This window comes from Microtus oregoni, unplaced genomic scaffold (assembly GCF_018167655.1).
Source record: "Microtus oregoni isolate MIOR12 unplaced genomic scaffold, Mior012 000005F_ref0000423, whole genome shotgun sequence".
NCBI classification, from domain to species: domain Eukaryota; kingdom Metazoa; phylum Chordata; class Mammalia; order Rodentia; family Cricetidae; genus Microtus; species Microtus oregoni.
The window spans coordinates 40,367,897-40,388,874 of record NW_024543064.1 but is presented as its reverse complement, the minus strand read 5'-3'; the positions used below and the strand labels follow the sequence as shown (position 1 = coordinate 40,388,874).

General features: G+C 43.7%; 1 protein-coding gene across 1 annotated transcript; it reads left to right on the top strand.

Moving 5' to 3' along the window:
• The first annotated feature begins 876 nt into the window (after positions 1-876).
• On the top strand, positions 877-20,572 carry LOC121448365 (origin recognition complex subunit 1-like). The gene is given in 16 exon segments (XM_041652330.1): positions 877-971; positions 2,731-2,858; positions 5,020-5,198; positions 7,188-7,434; positions 8,482-8,827; positions 9,731-9,826; positions 10,362-10,563; positions 12,637-12,734; positions 13,130-13,231; positions 13,671-13,842; positions 14,388-14,495; positions 14,618-14,767; positions 15,388-15,507; positions 17,897-18,066; positions 18,867-18,954; positions 20,080-20,572. Coding segments are annotated over 16 exon segments (2,496 nt in total). The 3' UTR covers positions 20,275-20,572.
• The last annotated feature ends 406 nt before the right edge of the window (positions 20,573-20,978 follow it).

Here is a 20,978-nt window from a genome sequence, read left to right as displayed (position 1 = left end):
ATTCTCAGAAATAAACTTAGGTCCTCATACTTCCATGACAAGTACTTTACCAACTGAGCTAGGTCTCTAGCTCCTGATTTTTTTATTTTATGTTAGTGAAATGACATACTTGATAAAATCTATCATCACTCCCTCAAATGCTGCTTTTGCATATTTATCCCTCTATCCCTGGTAACCCCTCATTCCAGTCCATTTTATCAGTGTCTTTTGATTATTCAATATTGAGTTATTCAGTTCAAATCCTTGCAAAGCCCTTTCTCCCCGAATCCCAAGACTTAGTCCTCTAACTTCTAGTGGTTCCTTAAGACTCTTTGCACCATTGCTTGCAGATAACTGCGTTTATTTTTTACCCCATCTGAATTTTGAAGACATTTCATTTAGATATTTGTTCACACCTGTTTTGCTGTGTTTGAAGTAAGTCCCTTTTTTTTTTTTTTTTTGGTTTTTCAAAATAAGGTTTCTCTGTGGCCTTGCTTGTCCTAGCTCAATGACATTTCTTTTGTGGATAAAGTCAATCTTGTTGGGAATTAAACACAGGCAATTTAGTATATTTTATGTAGATATTGCTTATTATGGTTTAATGAATTTCACCCAGGGAAATTGGGGCCTGATATTTAGGAAAAGTTGTAAATGCTTACAAGTACGGACCTACCAGCCAGGTGATGGCAGCACACACCTTTAGTTCCGGCTCTTGAAAGGCAGAAGCAGACAGATCTCTGATGAGTTTGAGACCACCTGGTCTACAGTGAGTTCCAGGATTGTCAGGATTGTGTGAAGAGACCCAGTTTAAACTGTGAGCGTGCGGCAGGTGTTTTGAAACAAGGACTGAACTCAGTGGAGGCGGGGACTGATTATATCTTACACCCCATCAGAGCCATGCCATCCTATGTCACAAGGCAGAAGACCCGGAAAACTTTCTCATGGGTTGGCAGGCCATTGCTGGATCGAAAACAGTACTATCAAATCTACAAGTAAGTGATGAAGCTCTTCGGTGGGACTGCAAAATGTCACTTTTTAGGCTAAACCGTTAAGCTTGTATTTAAACTGTTCTACTCAATAAAGACTGAGGTTTGAGGGACAATAGAAATGAATTTTAAAAAAAGTTTTGTGTGATTATAAAAATATCTGATGTGGCTGGTTAGTAAAATTTGAGGTGTACCATAATGTCTTCTACTTAAAGTGGATTCTTTGAAGCTTAAAAGATAAGAGATGTTGGTACTATGTCCCTCCCAACTTGTTTCTGCGTGCATGTTTAATGTGTGTGTGTGTGTGTGTGTGTGTGTGTGCGTGTGCATATATACGGGGCAGGCCTGTATGCTCTTTGGATGTCTGAGATTAATGTTGAGTGCTTCTTCAGTTGCTCTGTGCTTTATTTATTGCAGTGTTTTTATTCTTTGGGAATTTCTTTGCTGCTGTGTGTTTTGAACATTCATCATCCTCCCTCCTCCCATCGCCACTCCCATCGCATCCCTTTCTACCCCAATTTGAGATTTCTTCTTTTCTTTTTCCTTTACCAAATGAGTTAAGATTAAGTTTGTGATGTCCCACTGGTCTTGGTCTGCCCTGTAGGGACCACATTATTATTAAAGTAAACAGACTCTCTCCCTCTCCCAGCAGCTGTCAGATGCCAATCGCTTTCTAGCTACTGATGGGTTTTTTGTTTTGTTTTGTTTTTGTTGTTGTTGCCCACCTCTCTCTCCTCTATGCCTGGCTGGAGCTTGTAAAGGTCTTGTGCGTCCTGTCAAAATCGCTGTGAGTTCGTACCTGCAACTGCCCTCTATCTAAAAAATGCTTTATCCTTGATGTGTTGACAACCACCTTTGGCTCCTCATCCATGGAGATCCCAGAATCTTAGGAGGCCCTCAGTTTTATTATTGGTGCAGTTTTTGTTGTTGTTGTTGTTTCTTTTGTTTTTCTTGCCGAACCCAGAACTCACCAATTCCAGCTCATCTAGCTAGTGAGCTTGCCCTGCGGATTCCTCGTTCTGTTTCCCAAGTGCTGTACTTCAGGTGGTTCTACACTTACCTGGCTTTTTACATGAGTGCTGGGAAGCTGAACTCTAACCCTTGTGCTTGCTCATTCAGCAAGTGCTCCATCCACTGAGCCTTTTCCCCATTCCTTAGCAGTTTTGATATTATTGGGTAGCATTCCAGCCTCCTGAAACCTTTATTGTTCTTCGTCAATAGCATATAGGCATTTAAGGCATCTAAAGTAGTCATTTATGCTAAAACAATTCATTACCCATTTTGTGTACTTTGACTGGATACATTGTTTTCCCAGTAAGATAATTGGAGAACTTAGAGAAGTCATTTAGAGGAATTTCCAGTTGAAGGATTTTTAAAACTTTATTTTTATTTTATGTGCATTGGTGTTTTCCCTGCCCACTGAGCCCTTAAGAATGTTTTTGAGCTTGGAAGAAAAAAAAATATTAACAAAGAAAAGAAAAAAAGATTGCTCCATGGTTATCGGCACTGGCTAATCTTTACAGAGGGCAGATGGAGGATTCAGGTTTGATTTTTCTCACTTAAAGTGTGGATCACAACTGTCCAGTGCCCTCTTCTGGCCTCCATGAGCACTGCACAGGCAAGCATGCCTACACATAAAATAAAGAATTAAATCTCAAAAGAGGTACCTGAACAGGAAATGTCCTTTAAAAGAATGTTGTCTTTTGTGCCAAATCCTCAAAATCGACTCCCACTTTAACGATCATGTTTCTTTTTTGCTTTCTAGAGAAATATGCGTGAAAGATAATGACTGTTCCACTGAAATTCACATCAAGGTTGAACAGTTCGTGTTGATTAAAGGAAATTATAATGCAAAGCCCTATATTGCTAAACTGACTGAATTATTTGAAGATGGTGAGTTTGGGCCTGAAATGGAAGCCTTCCCTTACTGGGCACGATTGCAGAGTATGCAGGAGGGGAGGATGCTGAGTTCTCTGTTCACAGGCACTTACAGAGCACCGTGGACTGTGACATACACTCAGCAGCACAGGTGTGGGGAAATGAAATCAGCTCAAGAATTTAGCCTTTCCATTGTTTTTAGGAGTGAGAATGTCAAGTGCAGGATTAGGGGTGGGGAGTTTAAGAAGACAGGAGGAAAACTGGTGATTTGCACTGCAGGGTGTTATTCATTTTTTTACTCTTTCGCTCTCTTCTCCTTGGGGGCCCCCCACCCAGCTCCCAAATGCATACACACACAGAAATTACTCTCCTTTATGAATGCCTGCCTTAGCATTTTTCTAGCCAGCTTTTGTTTCTTTTTCTTCCTTCCTTTCTCTCTCTCTGTTTCTTTTTTTAATTAAATTTATTTAGCTTTATTTTATGTGAATTGGTGTGAAGGTATCAGATGCCGTAGAATTGGAGTATTTTAAGCTGCCTTGTGGGTGCAGGGAATTGAACCCAGGTCCTCTGGAAGAAGTGCCAGTGCTCTTATCTGCTGAGCCATCTCTCCAGCCTCGTAGCCAGCTTTTCTTAAATTATCCCGTCTACCTTTTGCCTCTGGGCTTTTACCTTTCTCTATTCTATATACCTTTCTTCTTACTCATGGCTTGCTGGGTAGCTGGGTAGCTGACCCCTGATAGCCTCTCTCTTTTCTTGTTCCCTATCTTCTCCTAAGATTTCTCCTCCTATTTATTCTCCCTATCTGTCAGCCTCACCTCTCCTCCCCCTGCCTAACTATTGGCCTTTCAGCTCTTTATTACACCAATCAGGTGTTTTAGACAAGCAGAGAAACACAGCTTTACAGAGTTAAACAAATACAACATAAAAGAACACAACACATCTTTGCATCATTTAACATATATTCCACAGCATAAATGAATAACACATATTAAAATAATATTCCATAGCAGCTGGGTCCACATTTTCTGAGTTCAGACACGGGGAAGTTACTAAGAGAGTTTACAAGTACGATTTCTTTACATATCTCTATCCCCAAACTGGCCTTGAACTCTATTGATCTTAAACTCAGAATGCTCCTGTCCTTGTCTCCCAAGTGCTGGAATTACAGATATGAACCACCATTCCTTTTAAGTCATTAATTTGTAAAATTTTCCCATTGGTAAATTAAGTGCCTATGATTATAATAACTTGTTTTTCTTCCCTTTGGAAATTCCTTTTTATACTGATGAATACTATTAAGAGTAGAACACTGCGGGGCTGGAGATATGGCTCAGCGGTTAAGAGCATTGCCTGCTCTTCCAAAGGTCCTGAGTTCAATTCCCAGCAACCACATGGTGGCTCACAACCATCTGAAATGAGATCTGGTGCCCTCTTCTGGCCTGCAGGCAGACACAGACAGAATATTGTATACATAATAAATAAATAAATGAATATTTTTTTAGAAAAAGAGTAGAACACCGGAACTGGAAAGTTGGCTCGGCACTTAGAAGCACTCACTGTTTCAGAGGACCCAAGGCTAGTTCATAGGACCTACTGTCTTTAACTCCAGGTCCAGAGAAGCTAATGCCCCTTCCTGGCCTCCGTGTATACTGCACACAAGTAGAGCGCAGACATATATGCAAAACGAAACACACATAAAACAAAAATAAAGGGGCTGGAGAGATGGCTCAGAGGTTAAGAGCACTGACTGCTCTTCCAGAGGTCCTGAGTTCAATTCCCAGCAACCACATGGTGGCTCACAACCATCTGTAATGATATCTGGTGCCCTCTTCTGGCATGCGAGCATACATAGAAGGAATGTTGTATACATAATAAATAAATAAATCTTTAAAAAAAAAACAAAAATAAAATATTTTTATAAAAAGTGGAGCGCCATAAAGAACATATTTGGAGTCATTTTGCTGCTGATTGATCCTTTGATCATTGTCAAATTATATAAGGTTCTTGAAACTTGGTTTCTTGGCCTATAAAGGGGATAGGTATAGTACCTGCTTGTAGACTTATGGGAGGATTATATTTGTATTGTGTAGTCTTTGGCATGAGGCAATATTCAGTGGTGCATTGTTCATTAGTTCACCTTCCTATTTTAATCTCTACTTCCCACCTGATCCTCTAGGATTTCAATTTCCTTGCAAGAAATGTGCTCGAGTGCAGTGGTTTGTCCGATTCTCTGAGATCCCTATCTCTAAAAGGCATTTATTAGGCCGGAAGCCTGCTGCCCAGGAGATATTCTGGTATGACTATTCTGACTGTGATAACAATGTTTATGTGGAGACCATCATCGGCCCTGTTCAGGTAGGTGTTGTTCTAAACAGCTCTCGCTGCATGACCTCAGAAATATTACTGATTCTAATTTGAATTATTGTCTTGTCTTTTCTAGCTGTTTGCCCTATCCCACAGATACTGAGAGCATAGAGTGTGTGTTCTCGGCCTTCTAGAGGAAGTAACATTTGAGTTATGACCTGAAAGAAGAGCAGGAGTTAGAAAATGTGTCTTAGTGAAAAATCATATATAGCTATGATTATGACAGGCACAAAGCATTGTTAGGTTGGGTGTGTTTTGTAAAATGTGGACTTTGCTTTGAATAACTTTGAAAAAGTGCCCATTGCTAAAGGCAACCTTGTACAGTGGTATATTATTTGTGTTTTAATAAATGAAGCTGGCCTGAAGATCAGTGCAAAGCTGCTACACTAGTCAGCCATACAGGCCAGGCAGTGGTAGCACACATCTTTAATCCCAGCACTGGAGAGGAGTATAAAATGGGAGGAGACAGGTCTTGGGCTTAGTGGAGGCAGGATCGCTCATTTTTAGCCTGAAGTAGAGGCTGGCTGCTTTGCTCTTCTGATCTTCAGCTTGAACCCCAACATTTGTCTCTGAGCTTTTATTATTTGTGCTACCTCATGTGTTAGAGAATTTTTGTTTTGAGGAACTAAGCTGTTGAAGTAGACAACATTTTGAAAACTGTGTGTGTGTGTGTGTGTGTGTGTGTGTGTGTGTGCAGGCTTCTTGTTTCTAGTGCTGCTTTTATAGTAGGATTAGACTCTCCTGTGTGAAGTCTGGCTTTGGGTGATTGGGGAACTGGTTTAGCAATTGGCCAGAGAGACTGGTCTCACCTGGCTACAGTAATTCATGTTATTGTTAATGAAGGTGGGAAAGGTGGATGTAGAAGCTGAAGCAGCAGAGCAGGTGGATTTGGAAGGTGTGCTCGTTAGCTTCTGCAACTTGATGAGAGTCTTTATGAAATACCTTTGACAAACTGGCCTGTAGGCAAGTCTATGGGGGCATTTTATTAATGATGGATGTGGGAGGGCCCAGTCCACAGTGTATGGTGCCCTCTCCTGGGTGGCATAAGAAAGCAAGGGCAGCAAGCCAGTAAAGAGCGTTGTTCCATGGCCTCTGCTTCAGTTCCTGTCTCCAGTTCCCTCAGTGATGGATGGTGAGCAGGGCTGTCGGCTGTAAAGTGGAATAATTAACCCTTTCCTCCTTGAGTTAGTTTTGGTCGGTGTGATTTATCGTAGCAACAGGAAATAACGAGAACAGAAGGGCAGGAGAGAAGGGGTACCTGGGAAGATCACACTATAAGCAGAACTCTTACTAAAGCCAAGTTCTGCTAGTGATGGTTGGCCATTTAGGGAATGCTGAGCGCTCTGGAAGTGAGCTTAGAAGACATTGAAAAACAGTTTGGGTCATCTTGCAGCTGTGTCGCTAACTGTTCAACATGTTGAGAAGTTTTAGGGAGTTTTAGGGAGGGGGGTGGAGAAGCCATGGCAGAGGATCATTCATTCTCTGGGTTCAATCACTAGCACTATACAAACCAGCTATGGAGGTCCATCTCTGTACTTCCAATACTTAGGAAGTAGAGTGAGGAGGATCAGAAGTTACAGGAGACCCTGTGCAAATAAAGTAAAGCCGATGGAGGGGGGCGACAAGATTAATTTGCTGGGTGTGTTGACACATATCTTTAATCCCAGCACACAGGAGATGCCATGGAGCTCTGAGTTTGAGGCCAATCTGATCTATATAGGAGGATAGTTGGGACTACACAAAGAGACGCCGTTTAAAAGACAAAATAAGAGGGGGTGATTTCCATTTCACTGACTCCCTCCTCAAATTATTCATGACTTTGTAAATGCTCAGTTTCTCAGTTAATGTCTTTCTCTTTAGATATAAAAGATTGTGTTTCATATAAAGATGTGAGCTTAAGTAGTTTCATTGCAGCCGTGGTGTTTTTTCTTGGCTGTATAGTCTTCATCGTTTCTCGTTTATTGCACTTCCAAAATTTAGGTCGTGGCTTTAGCCCCAGATGAAGTGTTCCCTATGGATCAGAAAAGTGAGGAGACACTGTTTGTGAAACTATCCTGGAATACAAAGAATTTTGAGCCACTGCCACCAGAAGTACTTTCAGCTTTGAAGAAGCTAGAGGATAGCCCTGAGTGCCAAAAGCCTAAGTCACGTCACTCTACCTCCAGATCTTGCCAGACACCTGCTCCTCCCGTGTCCCCCAATGCAAAGAAACTGCTCGAACTTGATGGTAAGTATGGTTGTAAAGTAGTTTTCAGTGTGCTGTGATCCTTTGTGATACACCAGTTCTTCCTTCCCCAACGCCTGCTGTACAGTGATGTCCTTGCTGTCTATGGTTGGCTTTTCTGGGATATCATATCATTGGAATCACAGTCTGGCCTTTTTGTCTGGCTCTCTTTTCTTGCTTTCATTCATTTGGGAGTCATTCCTGTTATTATCCTATTGGTGATTTGATCCTTTATATGCAGTGCTCTATTGTATCAATAGCTACAGTTTATTAATTCCCAGTAGGTGACATCTGGGTGTTTCTAGTTGTTCATGATTGTGAATAAAGCCACATAGACATTAGATGGCTCTTGAAACCCTGTCTGTATCTGTCTCTCATAAGTATGACTGAAGTTGTCTCACCTGTGCTTTAAGACTGTAGGCATTCCTGCCTGCTATCTCCTGAGTTAGAAGAGCAGCGTGTCCATGGATAAGTACCAAGGTTAAGTCTCATTCACCTTTTGTTTCTTGCTAGGACCTAATATAATCCTTGCCTTTTTAATAGTTCAGCTGTATCTATGAAGGGCTGTGATCCCCGGTTCCCATAGTCTTGGCAAGAGTAGAACAGATCTACATGTAATGATTTCTCCTCTATCTTGCCAGATATAATCTGGGTTTAGGGGGAAAAAAAAACAGGAAAAATTTGGGTCTGGTGTCACTCGGTATTGTACTATAAATTTCTTCAAATGCCATTGCACTGGAAGTGTTTACCCTGCAGTGTTGCCTTGGGGAAGCTAACTGAGAACTCAGGTTCTAAATCCTGCAGATGGAGCTCGGCGGTGGAGCACATGCTTAGCAAGGGTCTGGGTTCAGTCCTCGGGACTGAAATAGGAAAACAAAAGTCATGTCTGTTTCTAAATAGGAAAGTCATGAAGTTTAGGAAAAAAGAGGCCACCTGGCCTAGAGGAAGACAATATGGACTAATTCAAAGTATGAGTACCTTCTTCTGTGTAACTTCAGTTACAGTATGAGATCGGGGGTTCAAGTCTAACATCCCACATTGTCTCTTTAGGCTTAGGTTTTCCCAGGAAGCCTAACATGAGGTTATCACAGAAGATCTCGTGTGACTCCTTGGAGCCTCAAAAAAATTCTAAACGAAAAACAGCCTCCTCTGAGACAGCCTCACCACCTAAAAGGTCTCAGCCTGGTGAAATCAAGACCTCCTCAGCTTTGAAAACTCTAAGAAAAAATGGACAGGCTCCTTCCATTTGTGCCAAACAGAGCATGACTCTGAGAGCCCAAGGCCCAGCTGAGGTGACTGCCAAGATTAATGTGGAGGGGGCCCTTTTCCCTGTCAGGGGCAGGGTGAGGTCTTCCGTGGTGCCCACCGTGATTCTGACACCAGAGCACATTAGGAGGTAAGCAGGGGTATTGCCCCCTCGCACAGACCAGCTTGAGATACTTCCTGTGATGAGAATTGGGTGTCGTGGAGGGAAACTGTCGAGCTGTGGCTGTCTGACCAGACCGAGAGTCTGAGAATCTTTTTCAAATAGAGATTTCTGAGCCTGGATTTAGTAAATTAGGCTCCACGTCTTGGGCCCAGGTATCTGTATCATGCAATGCTCTTTGAAGTTGGCCTTGGCTTTTTTTTTTTTTTATGCCTGTAATCTGGAGGCTAAGGCAGGATTGGTATGTATTGAGTTCAAGGCTAGGCTAATCTACATAGTAACACTATCTCCAAAAAGACATTTTTTTTCTCTTCAGATGTCACTTGGGAATATCGATATTTATGTCTGAAACTATACTGCTTCACAGTCTGGATTTCATTTGTTGGCTGTGGCTCTTTGCCACAATGTAGTGATCATTTTTATCCAATTGGATGGTTTTTCATTTTTATGAAGCTAGAATCTACTCTTAAATGTAGTAAAAGAAGACAATAAATGTAGAACAAGCTTTAGTTTGGTCATTGATCATTTGTATAGCTAATGAAGTGTACAGTAAAAGTGACAGACTAGAAATAACTTGATTTTCAATATTTCTTAAATAGAAATTCCCAACACCTGGCCCATAATAGGTTGCTCAATAAATACTAAGTATTTTTATCCATTTTGATCCACAATAACAGAGCAGTAAAGTCTGATTTAAATGATGTGTTAAATAAAACTTGAATTTTCTTTGATGAGCTTTTGAGCCAAGTTTGATTAACTCCAAGGTTGCTATAGAAAGAATAGGAGCCAGTAAGACTTGACTATCTCCGGTACCTACTGTGGACCCTTGGTGTCTCTAACGCTTTCCTCTAATCCAGGTGTGATACCTTACAGGGAGACAAAAGGACAAGAAGCTCACAGCCGTAGTTCCCATCGTGTTCATAGAAGGAGTTCACTTGTGACTTTGAGTCGGATTAAGAAGCAGCTTTGGTAAGACTGCTCACTGACAAGCAGAAGAACCTTGCTCTTACCTGTGATAGCATCTGTCCCTTCATGTCCCTTGTGTGTGAGTGGCCAGTCAGTGCATTGATACTTTTTCACCTAGCATTTTGTACAAGTGTCATAGTTTGAAAGGGACAAGAAATGCTGGCCAGGGCTTGTGGTTCCTTGGCTTCCATCACTCTTGTTTCCTGCAAGTCTGGGAGCGTGGGATGCCTAAAAGCATTAACTTTGTTTGATAGATCTTAGTTTGAATTTGGGCTTCTGAAACTGAAATTTGAGAAGATGAACATTTCCAATCCTTACCCCCTCATGAACAAAACAGGGAAGATACACAAGTCTTAAAGTTGTTGAAGGATTCAGTGGATATGTAATGCCTTTGGCAGAATATCTCAAGCAAGTATCTAAGAAGTGAAACAAATTCCATATTGCCTGGTGTTGGAAGAGATGTAATGCTTCCCGTGCACACTTTTATCCAGTTGTTAAGACATCAAATAATAAAAAATAATCAGTCTCCACCCCTCAGGCTTCTAGATAAAAGTGACTACTAAGAGGAAGATTTCATATCCTCAGCAGAGGTGTCAGACTGCACTAGTGAGGAGGAGGAGGAGGAGGAGGAGGACTCTGTTCCCTCCCTTCGGAGGCAAAATCCCCAGGGGCAGTCCAGGAACCGGAGAATGGCCTCAAAGCCATCACTGCAGATCCCCTCCAAGACACCAAAGAAAACAGTAAGGCTTTTTGGGTCTGTTTACCAGTGACGTGTCCCTCCTATATGGTATAGAATGATAGTTCTAAGATCTCACAGTAACAGCTGGATTCTTAGCATAGGGCTAGGATTGTTAAAGTAGTGCGTTCCCTGGATGAACAGGCTTACGTGAACTTGATTGAAAATTAATCTACTTGAAGATGACTTTTTCCCTTGTGTTATTTTGTGATTGTGTGTTACTATAAAGCCTAGGCTGGCCCAGACTGCTCAAGGGTTCAAGTTCCTTTTTTTTTAAAGATGTATTTATTATGTGTAGGTTTTTTTGTCTGCATGTACACCTGCAGGCCAGAAGAGGGCACCAGATCTCATTACAGATGTGTTGCTGGGTATTGAACTCAGGACCTCTGGAAGAGCAGTCAGTGCTCTTAACCTCTGAGCCCTCTCTCCAGCACTCAAGTTCCTTTTAAGGGCCAGAGTCAAAAGGCCAAGAGCACAGCCTCCTAAGGGAAGCACAAACACTGCTGAGTCGTGGTGTTTGCATTTCCCTTGGCACTTGGGGAATTGGATTCCAGGCTGCACTAATACAGCAGAGATCAGGGATACTGCTTATATGTGGTAATCAATGTGCAACAGGAAAACGGAAGGAAATTCCTGTGCAACTGTAACAGCATTACGATGTTGGGGTCATCTCATGCAGAGAGATGGGTTAGAGAAACAGTAGTGTTAAACATAGTAGAACTCTTCAGCATACAGTTGGGAAATGCTTGCTTAGAAACTGTTCTCCATTTTTCCAGATCAAGATGGAGCTGAGGCTGAAGTCTTAAGAGCAGGCTCTAAGGAAGGGAGTCTAGTAGATTCCATTTGAACTAAAGGTGTATTTACTTGGATTACTCAAATACAGGTGTAAAAAGCTCGCTGTTCAGATTGTTCACATCCGCTGGGTCTCACCAGAAAAAAGAGAAACGTGTGGTCCCTTGGACATAATGAGTTTGCCAGTCTTGTGCTTACCTTCCTGCAGGTCCTTTGTTTGCTCCCCAGTTGGTCAGTTTGCACATTTTGGCCAAGGAAAAGGTGGAGAGAAGTGAGAGAAAGCATAGGTCTGATTCGTAGATTAACCATCACGAAAAAGTGAGCCTGTGCGGCTGGAGCGAGGGCTCAGCAGCTAAGAGCACTTCTTCTAGAGGACCCGAGTTTGATTCCCAGCACTCCTAAGGCTGCCTATAGTTCCATTGTTAGCAAACCCCGTGGAAGAATGGGCCTGTGAGGGGGAGTAGTGACCCTGTTTTTAGAATAAATTTGGGTGTTGTTGTTTTCTTGATGTTTCCAAGTACGAGGTTATTGGCTGAGGAATTCCTGAGTCAAAACTTGACCGTATTTTCAAATAAACAAGATCTCAGGAATCACATACAACCTATGCCTCCTCTTTTTTTTTTTAATAATTTTTTAGAAATATTTATTTATTTATTATGTATACAATATTCTGTCTGTGTGTATGTCTGCGGGCCAGAAGAGGGCACCAGATCTCACTACAGATGGTTGTGAGCCACCATGTGGTTGCTGGGAATTGAACTCAGGACCTTTGGAAGAGCAGGCAATACTCTTAACTGCTGAGCCATCTCTCCAGCCCCTGCCTCCTCTTCTTGAGCAGAGTAACTTGAGTTTCCTAATAATATTCTAGCTTTGACATAATTAATGAAAGGCCAGAGATGTAGTTCAGTGCAGAGTACCCATGTAGTATGTATGGAGCCCTGGGGGTTTTGTTTGTTTTAGAAACAGCGTCTGACTGTGTAGCTTTGGCCTGTGTCTGCCTCCCAGGTCCTGGGACTGGCAGGCACCACCATGCCTGGCTGAATAATCTTTTTTTTTTTTTAATTCCTTTCTCAAAATAACTGTTCTCAAATTCCGATTCCATATAAGTATTAGAAAAAAAGATCATGTTTGGACTATAAACAAAATGTTTGATGTGAGGGGTGGGAATGAGGAATAAATCATTTTTATTTCTTTCATGTAGGAGGTCCAGATCAATTTTCTGTGTCCCGGATGGTGTGGGTGTGTGGTTTTGCTTTATTACAGTTTATGCTCTCATTGACTACAGCCTAGTCGTAGAACACCTCACCACGCCACTCCTCAGATTCGCCATAGAAACCTCGCTATCCAGGAGCCAACTAGCACGCTGGAAGAAGCCCGGCTGAGGTAATAGAACCTGGATAGATCAGAGTGCTGGGGAGGTGGAGTTGGCTGTGCTGGTGTTGCAGTCATCTGTGCGTACGGTTGGAAGACAGTAAAACAAGTCCTTACAGAACAACTAATGGCCAGGGAGATGCAGATGGGAGGAAATGTCTCCCAGGCTTGTGCCGTCCTCTTGGTGTTTCTGAGGGTGGTGTCTCTTAGTTACAGGACCCTAAAGTAGGAGTTCTCTTAAATTGCAGGACGAGAGCAAGAGTTTTTGAAACTCATAGGTTTTGGTCTACCCCGTGGTTTTGGTGGATAAAAGGGAGGGTAGGTGAGGCACTGTGGAGAGGTGAAAAGTAAGGGATTTCTTTCTTCTTTCATTCCTGGACAGAAATAATAGTGTCTTTTCCATGTAGGCTGCATGTTTCTGCTGTGCCTGACTCTCTTCCCTGTCGGGAGCAGGAATTCCAAGACATCTACAACTTTGTGGAAAGCAAAGTTCTTGATGGGACTGGAGGGTGAGTAATGCTGGGTAGACAGGTAGTCTGAGGAAGAGCTGCTCACACAGGGTCAGCAGGGAAAGCAGAACCACTGCTAAGCCTAGAAGAGTGGCATCCTGCCTTTCAGAACTGCAGAAACTGAACGTGGTGGTGGCAGGGCAGAGGCGAGAGGATCGGGAGTTCAAGTTTATCTTTTGCTACAAAGTGAGTTTGAGGCAAGCTTGACCTACATGGGGTTTTGTCTCAATTTAAAAAGGAGGGGTGACCTTTGAGTAATCAGTTTGCATGCATATAGCTTTGACTGTAGAATGAGTGTCTAAACAGGTCCAACTCTGACGAGTCTCCTAGGGTAGTCTTCACTGTTCCTACTTCCCTATCTCAAGGGGCTTGCTTGCTCTTTCTTAGTGTGATGTGGACGGCACAGACCCAGGCTATGAGTATTGTTTTCTTGCTGTAGGTGTATGTACATTTCTGGGGTTCCTGGGACAGGGAAGACGGCCACTGTACACGAGGTCATGCGCTGTCTGCAGCAAGCAGCCCAAACAAATGATGTTCCTCCCTTTGAATACGTTGAGGTCAATGGCATGAAGCTGACAGAACCCCACCAAGTCTATGTGCAGATCTTACAGGTAGGCAAAGTTGTTGAGGGGTTTGGGAAACAGTTCTTTAGAAGCATGTGGGAAAGGAAAGGCTTACTTAATTTGATTTGCATTTTACATATTTATGCAGAGGTGGCAAGAGTGAGGTAGGCAGAATTTTTAGACTCCAAAACCATGGCCAGGCCTGGAGAGATGGCTCAGAGGTTAAGAGCTCTAGCTGCTCTTCCAGAGGTCCTGAGTTCAATTCCCAGTAACTACAGTGTCTCACAACCATCTGTAATGAGATCGGGTGCCCTCTCTGCCTTGAAGGCATACATGCAGGCAGAACACTACACACAATAAATAAATCTTAAAACGAAGAAAAAACCATGGCACGGGAGCTAAATGTTGACATGCCGGCGTGCAGCAAACTAGCTCACAATGGTGGAGGATGTCCTGGAATAGGGTGTAAACACTCTTTCATTAGCTGTTGCCCTGGGACCGGTGATATCCCTCTTGGGGAAGGGACTAGAGTAAGAGACAGTAAGGAGATGAGCTTCTTTTACAGACTACAGCAACTGCTTTTCCTCATGCAGAAGCTGACAGGCCAGAAGGCAACTGCTAACCATGCGGCAGAGCTGCTGGCGAAGCGATTCTGCAGCCAAGGGTCCCCACAGGAAACCACCGTGCTGCTTGTGGACGAGGTAAGGTGCCTGTGGGCGCATGGGAGCAGGAATAGTATAGGCAGCACATCGCTAACTCAGTGGGCAAGCTGTCACTTAGGTGCCCAACCAGTCTCACCGACACTGTATATGTCCTTGGGCAGCTCGACCTTCTTTGGACTCAGAAACAAGATGTCATGTATAATCTCTTTGATTGGCCTACTCACAAAGGAGCCCGACTGGTTGTCCTGGCCATTGCCAACACCATGGACCTGCCAGAAAGGATCATGATGAACCGCGTATCCAGCAGATTGGTAAGTCAAGGGCGTTGTGTAAAAATGGAAATTTAGAAGGCCAACAATTATGATTTCTGCCATAATTGTAATTTTTATGTTGGAATTAAAAATCATTGCCTTTTCTTTTTTACACATACCATACCCTATGACTTGGCACTCTGGTCCCTGTGCAATTTTAAATCACACAAAGTCTTAGAAGTTTAATTAGTTTTAAAAATATTTAAGCATGTATCACCTGCCACCTCTTAAGTGCTTACAGTGAAGCAGAGAACTAGGCAGACTTGTTGGCCTTCATGGACCTTATAGTTTGGCAGGAAACGCCAACATCAAACCATTTGAGAACATGGTAAGGAGGGCGGGAGCTATGCGGGTCGGTAGCGCACCTCTCTCTCCTCAGATGACTCTAGGAGAATAAAGGTTCTAAGATAAAAGAGTGAGATCTGCTGTCCCGCAGGACACCCCAGTCATGGCCAGTACTGGCAGAACTGAAAGGGAAAATGGAAAGAAACGTGTCGTTATGTTGGACTTGATAATCAGGCTGGGGGGCCTAAGTGTGGCTTTTTTGTTTTGTTTTGTTTTGTTTTTTGTCCCTACCTGGACGCGGTGAAACCTGTTCCTCTCTCATCTCGGCTCTCCAGGGTCTCACCAGGATGTCCTTCCAGCCCTATTCTCACAGCCAACTGAAACAGATTGTAGTGTCCCGACTCAAGCATTTAAAGGCCTTTGAGGATGATGCCATCCAGTTGGTAGCCAGAAAGGTAAGTCACCATCCTTGCTACACCTCCACGCCCATCCACAAGTCCTTCTGAGCACCTGTTGTCTATGCCCCGTGCTGTGTATGCTGAATGAAGAGAGCTTAGCAACTGGTCAGAGTTGGACCTGTTTATATGGGACCGTCATTCTACAGACAAGGCTGTATACAGTAGTCAGTCCTCAGAAGGGACCCAGGCTCCCAGTGGAGCTGCTTTGGGTGTTTCCTTTCATTGCCTTAGTCCAGGCTCTTCAATTGGTACTGTTTGTCACCAGGGCGCTGTTTCACAGGGTGTGGGTGTTGATAGGACAGGAGGTAATGAGGAAATGTTTGGACTGCACTGCTCATGTCTAACTAGGAGTGGCTTTGGTCTCTTCAGAACATTACATACAATAGCATGTAATCCCACCGTACAGGGATGACTGCTGTGTTTGCCTTTTGAGACAGGGTCTCACTGTAACTCTGGCTGGCTTAGTATGTTATATAGATTAGGCTGGTCTCAAACTCAAGAGATCTGCCTGCCTGCTAGGATTGAAAGCATGCACCATGCTAAGATGACTACTTTTGATGTCTTAGTGTAGTGTATTAAGTATATATGTAAGTATACATATATACTTAGTAGTTTTCTTGGTTTATGTGCCACAATTTTGGAGGAATGGATCATTTTAGAGATAATTTGGTGAGGTCCAAGACAGATGAATTCCAGGTTGCTGACGAATACGGGGAATATAAGAGCTGGGAAAGAGGTCTTTGTAGGCTGCAGTAGCTCTGAGGTATAGCAGTTTATCCCTGTAAGCACTTTCGAAGGTGAGGCAGGAGGATTGCAAGGTCTGGGATAGCCTGTCAAAACTTAACAAGCAGATAACATTCTTTTTTTTTTTTCCCTTGGGGGCAGGTGTTTTGGTTTTTCGAGCTTCTCTGTGTGGTTTTGGGGGCTATCCTGGAACTCACTGTGTAGATCAGGCTGGCGTCAAACTCATGGAGATCCGCCTGCCTCTTGGGTATTTTTCTGAGCCGGCATGGGAGAGAGTGAGTCGGGCCTGGAAACTCCATTTCTCAGGATATGAGAAGGAACGACAGCAGCGTAGCTCTTGGCATCGTGCAGAGCTTGGTTCATTTGTCTCAGCAAAGGGCTTCCCCACATTGGATTTCTTCCTTTTCTCCTCCATCTTAATTTTAATCTTTTAGATAATTGATTGGTCAGTTCTCCTAAATTCACTACATGCTCTGGGAGGTCTTGCCTCCCAGTATGTTCTCTTTCTGGCCTTAATATAAGCTGCTCTTGGGGCACACAGAATGAGAACCCGGTGTAAACCGCCTTTGGGTGGGTTACTTAGTCTAGGGGTTGTAACCCACCCTGCAGTCAGTTATTCCAGGGTCACGGAGAGGTACTATCTGGAAGATAATGGGCTAAGAGAGAAGAAGAAGGCTAAGCGGGGTTCTTGTCAAAGCCTTCGTTTATTAGAGATGGGGTACAGCTTATATCGGGTAAGGAGTTTGGCTTGGGATGGGGGCGGGGGCATGGAATCTTGCCGCGTGGTCCACGGTCACGGAGGCCAGGAAGTCACAACTAGGAGATGACACACCTAGTTCTCTAGATAGTTTGGAATGTGGGGCAGGTTCCGCTAAGAGATAGCTCTCCATTAACAGCCAATTTGGGTGTGGGGTAGGCTCTGTTAATAGAACGGTTTCTTAACACAATTGAGGGTGTTGGGTTCTCTGCACAAGGCCATTCTCAGCACCGCCTGCCTTTTTATCTCCATATATCCGGTGGTTATTCACCTGGGTTGAGGTGGCTGTTGAAATAAGGAACGGCGGGCTGCGTCCCTGGCACCCGGCCGCCCCCATGGCTAGCTTTACCCGAAATAATTACACAGAAACTGTATTCTTTTAAACACTGCTTGGCCCATTTCTATCTAGCCTCTTCTAGGCTAGCTCTCGCACCTGGACTAGCCCATTTCTAATAATCTGCTGTAGCCCACCAGCTGGCTTACCAGGAATGATCTTAACCTGCGTCTGTCTGGAGTGTGAGAATCATGGCGACTCCCTGACTCAGTTTCTTTCTCCCAGCCTTCTGTTCTGTTTACTCCACCCACCTAAGGGTGGGCCTATCAAATAGGCCTAGCAGTTTCTTTATTGCTTAACCAATGAAATCAACAGATTGATATATGACACTCCCACATCAGGTGGCAAGTGGACATTAGAAATAAAACGTGGCGGCGCATGCCTTTAATCCCGGAGGCAGAGGCAGGCGGATCTCTGTGAGTTCAAGGCCAGCCTGGACTACAAGAGCTAGTTCCAGGACAGGAACCAAAAGCTACAGAGAAACCCTGTCTCGAAAATCAAAAAAAAAAAAAAAAAAAGAAAGAAAGAAAGAAAACGTTTTCCTCTTGTAGGTAGCAGCCCTCTCCGGAGATGCACGGCGCTGCTTGGACATCTGCAGGCGTGCCACCGAGATCTGCGAGCTTTCCCGTCAGCCTGGTGACTCTCCGGGCCTGGTGACTGTGGCCCATTTAATGGAGGCTATAGATGAAATGTTCTCCTCACCCTATATCACTGCCATCAAGTAAGACGCTTTGCTGCCCGCACCTCTGGAAGGATCTGAGGAGAGATCGCAGCGTTGGGGCTTTGGAAATGTGCTTCTGTTTTAGACTGAACTCAATCTACACCTTGGGTAGAGAAAGTCCATAGGGGCAATCAGGGAGGCAAAACCAAAATCCTTGGGTAACAGATGAATGCTTATTAACATTGCAACAAGTTTAAGACTAGCCCAGGTTGCATAGTGAGTTCCAGTCTGAGCTATACGATGACTCTGTCTCAAAAAAAGAAAGGAGCACATTTGGTAGATAGACGAGTCGGCGGTTAAAAGCACCCAAGACTCAAATTTAGTTCCCAGTATCCACGTGGCAGCTCACAACTGCCTGTGACTACAGTTCTCAGATCTGACACTCTTTTTTGCTCTCTGCAGTTCACACGCGCACTCACACACACAACTTTTTTAATGTTACATGAACAGTTTGGGTAGTTGTGGCATGTGACTTCAATCTGACACAGGCTAAGCAGGCAGTTCTTGGAGTTTGCGGCCAACCTGGTCTACATAGTGAGTTCCAGGACAGCCAGGGATACACAGAGAAATTCTATCTATAAAATCAAAAAGAAGGAAAGTTACATGAGCCGAAAGTCACTGTTTCTAACTGAGGCATACCCACTCGTGAAATTTGGAGATGGGCTCTTTTGGTTATTTATTTATTTGAGGTGCAGGTATAATTCCAGAAGTAGGAAATGTTTCCTTGTGTGTTTTTCTCCTCCATGAGGCCAGGGGTGCAGGCAGCCTCTTAGTATTCAAATCTCTTGGTTTCCTTTAAGAAACTGTTCCCTCCTGGAGCAGGGCTTCCTGAGAGCCATTATTGCAGAATTCCGTCGATCTGGACTAGAAGAAGCGACATTTCAACAGGTATTGGCTGAGTGCTGTTTTCTTGATCCTTCTAGATATGGGTCCAGGCTTCTTAATATAAGGGTTACAGCTCTGATGGGGAAAGTATCCTGGCATTTGGGTGCCAAGGAACACCACAAAGTCACACTGTATAACAAACCCACACAAGAGATTCCTTGGTATGGGAAGCCCCAAGGGGGTGATTGCTTCTGCTGGGATGAGAAGCAACAGAGAACTGGGCAGAACATAAGGGTAGATAGGGTTTCTTGGTGAGGGGGAGCTTTCCAGGGGAGCCTGGGATTGGAGAGGTTATGTGATCTGAATCTCTTTCCACCCCCATATGGCAGGGCCTTGCCATTCTCTAGCCTCCTGGTAGGGCCATTAAGGAAATCTGGGGGCTGGGCTTAGCCAGTGGAGATGGGGTGAGGTGGCCACTCAACCAATCTCAAGGGGTCAGGTTGGACTGGCAGAATAGTCTAGAACCTGGTGCCCAGAGGTATCCAGGAGCAGCAGGGCTGACAAGGAGTCTGTGAGTATGTCAGGGAAAGCCCTCAATAGCTAACACTTAGAATATGTGGGGCTGAGGATATACTTCAAAGTAGATAGTGGCCTTGAATGAACAAATTGGAGATCCATTCTCCAGTACAGTTCTAAGGCAGGCATGGTGGTGTATGCCTGTTATCCCAGGACTTTGAAGTAGAGCCAGGAGGTTCATCAATTCATTCATCCTTGGCTACATATTCAGTTTGAGACCAGTCTGAAGTAGGAGTATCAGCCACAGTCTTGTGGTGATAACATAGATTTATAGAAATAGGTCAATTTACAATATAAGAGCTAGCTAGGAATACGCTTAAGCCATTGGCTAAACATTGTTGCAATTAATGTTAATATAGTTTGTGTGATTATTTGGGTCTGGGCAGCTAAACAAAAGCACAGTCTCCATTTAAAACCAAGTGATTGATTGTTTGGAGACTGGTCTTATACAGCCTTGCTTGTCCTGGAACTCTGCCGCCCAAGGACTTGGACTAGGGATTAGAGAGCATCACCCACCCTGCCCAAGCACCCAGTTTTTGGAAAAGATGAATGATTGGATACAAACCCAGGATTATTGTTCCTCCTGACCTTGGCTTTACTCTTGCTGTCTAGATCTACAGTCAGCATGTGGCTCTGTGCAGGATAGAGGGGCTGCCTTACCCGACCATGTCAGAGACCATGGCTGTGTGTTCACGTCTGGGGTCTTGCCGCCTCCTCCTGGTGGAGTCCAGCAGGAGTGACCTTCTCCTTCGAGTGAGGCTCAACGTGAGCCAAGACGATGTGCTGTATGCTCTGAAAGAAGCATGAAGGGCTTCAAGGACTTCTGCTATTTCCCAAAGAGCCTTATTTATTTTTCTTCAGAACATGGAATTAAAGAAAAACAGAATGGAAATGGTTGTGGTAGAATTTGAATTTTATGTTATTTAGTTTGATTTATCCAGAGTGTTTGAGAAGTTTATGGTAACATACTATGTATATAAAGACATGTATATAGTATATTTATCTATGTAAAGTACTTCTGGGAGAATTTATATGAAATTGGCTACACTGGTTGCCTCTGGGAAGTTCCTGGCGGTTTGTCAGGGGTGATAGGAAGACTTCATTGTATGTCATGATGTATTTGATTGTGAATGACAAAAAGTAAAATTGTTTTTATATCAAAGAACTGCTAGGGTTTTGTGTTCATCATAGTGACAGGGCTCCTTGTAGGCAGGAGGCATTGGGTTCATTTCCCACTGCTGAATGCAAACCAGATGCCGTTAGCCCTGGTGCCTGTACCCTGCATGGTGCTCAGGCTGGAGCAAGAGGGTTACTCAAGGTTTGATGGTAGCCTGGGCCACACACTAAACTCAAGACCAGCCTGAAAAAAAAAACTAAGAACTATTAGAAATAATAGTTATAAGGTTTTAAAAGGTATCATTCACAGAGCTGGAGAGATGCCTGAGGGATTAAGGGGACTTACTTTTGTACAGAATCTGGGTTTCGTTCCCAGCACCCAGTGACAGCTCACA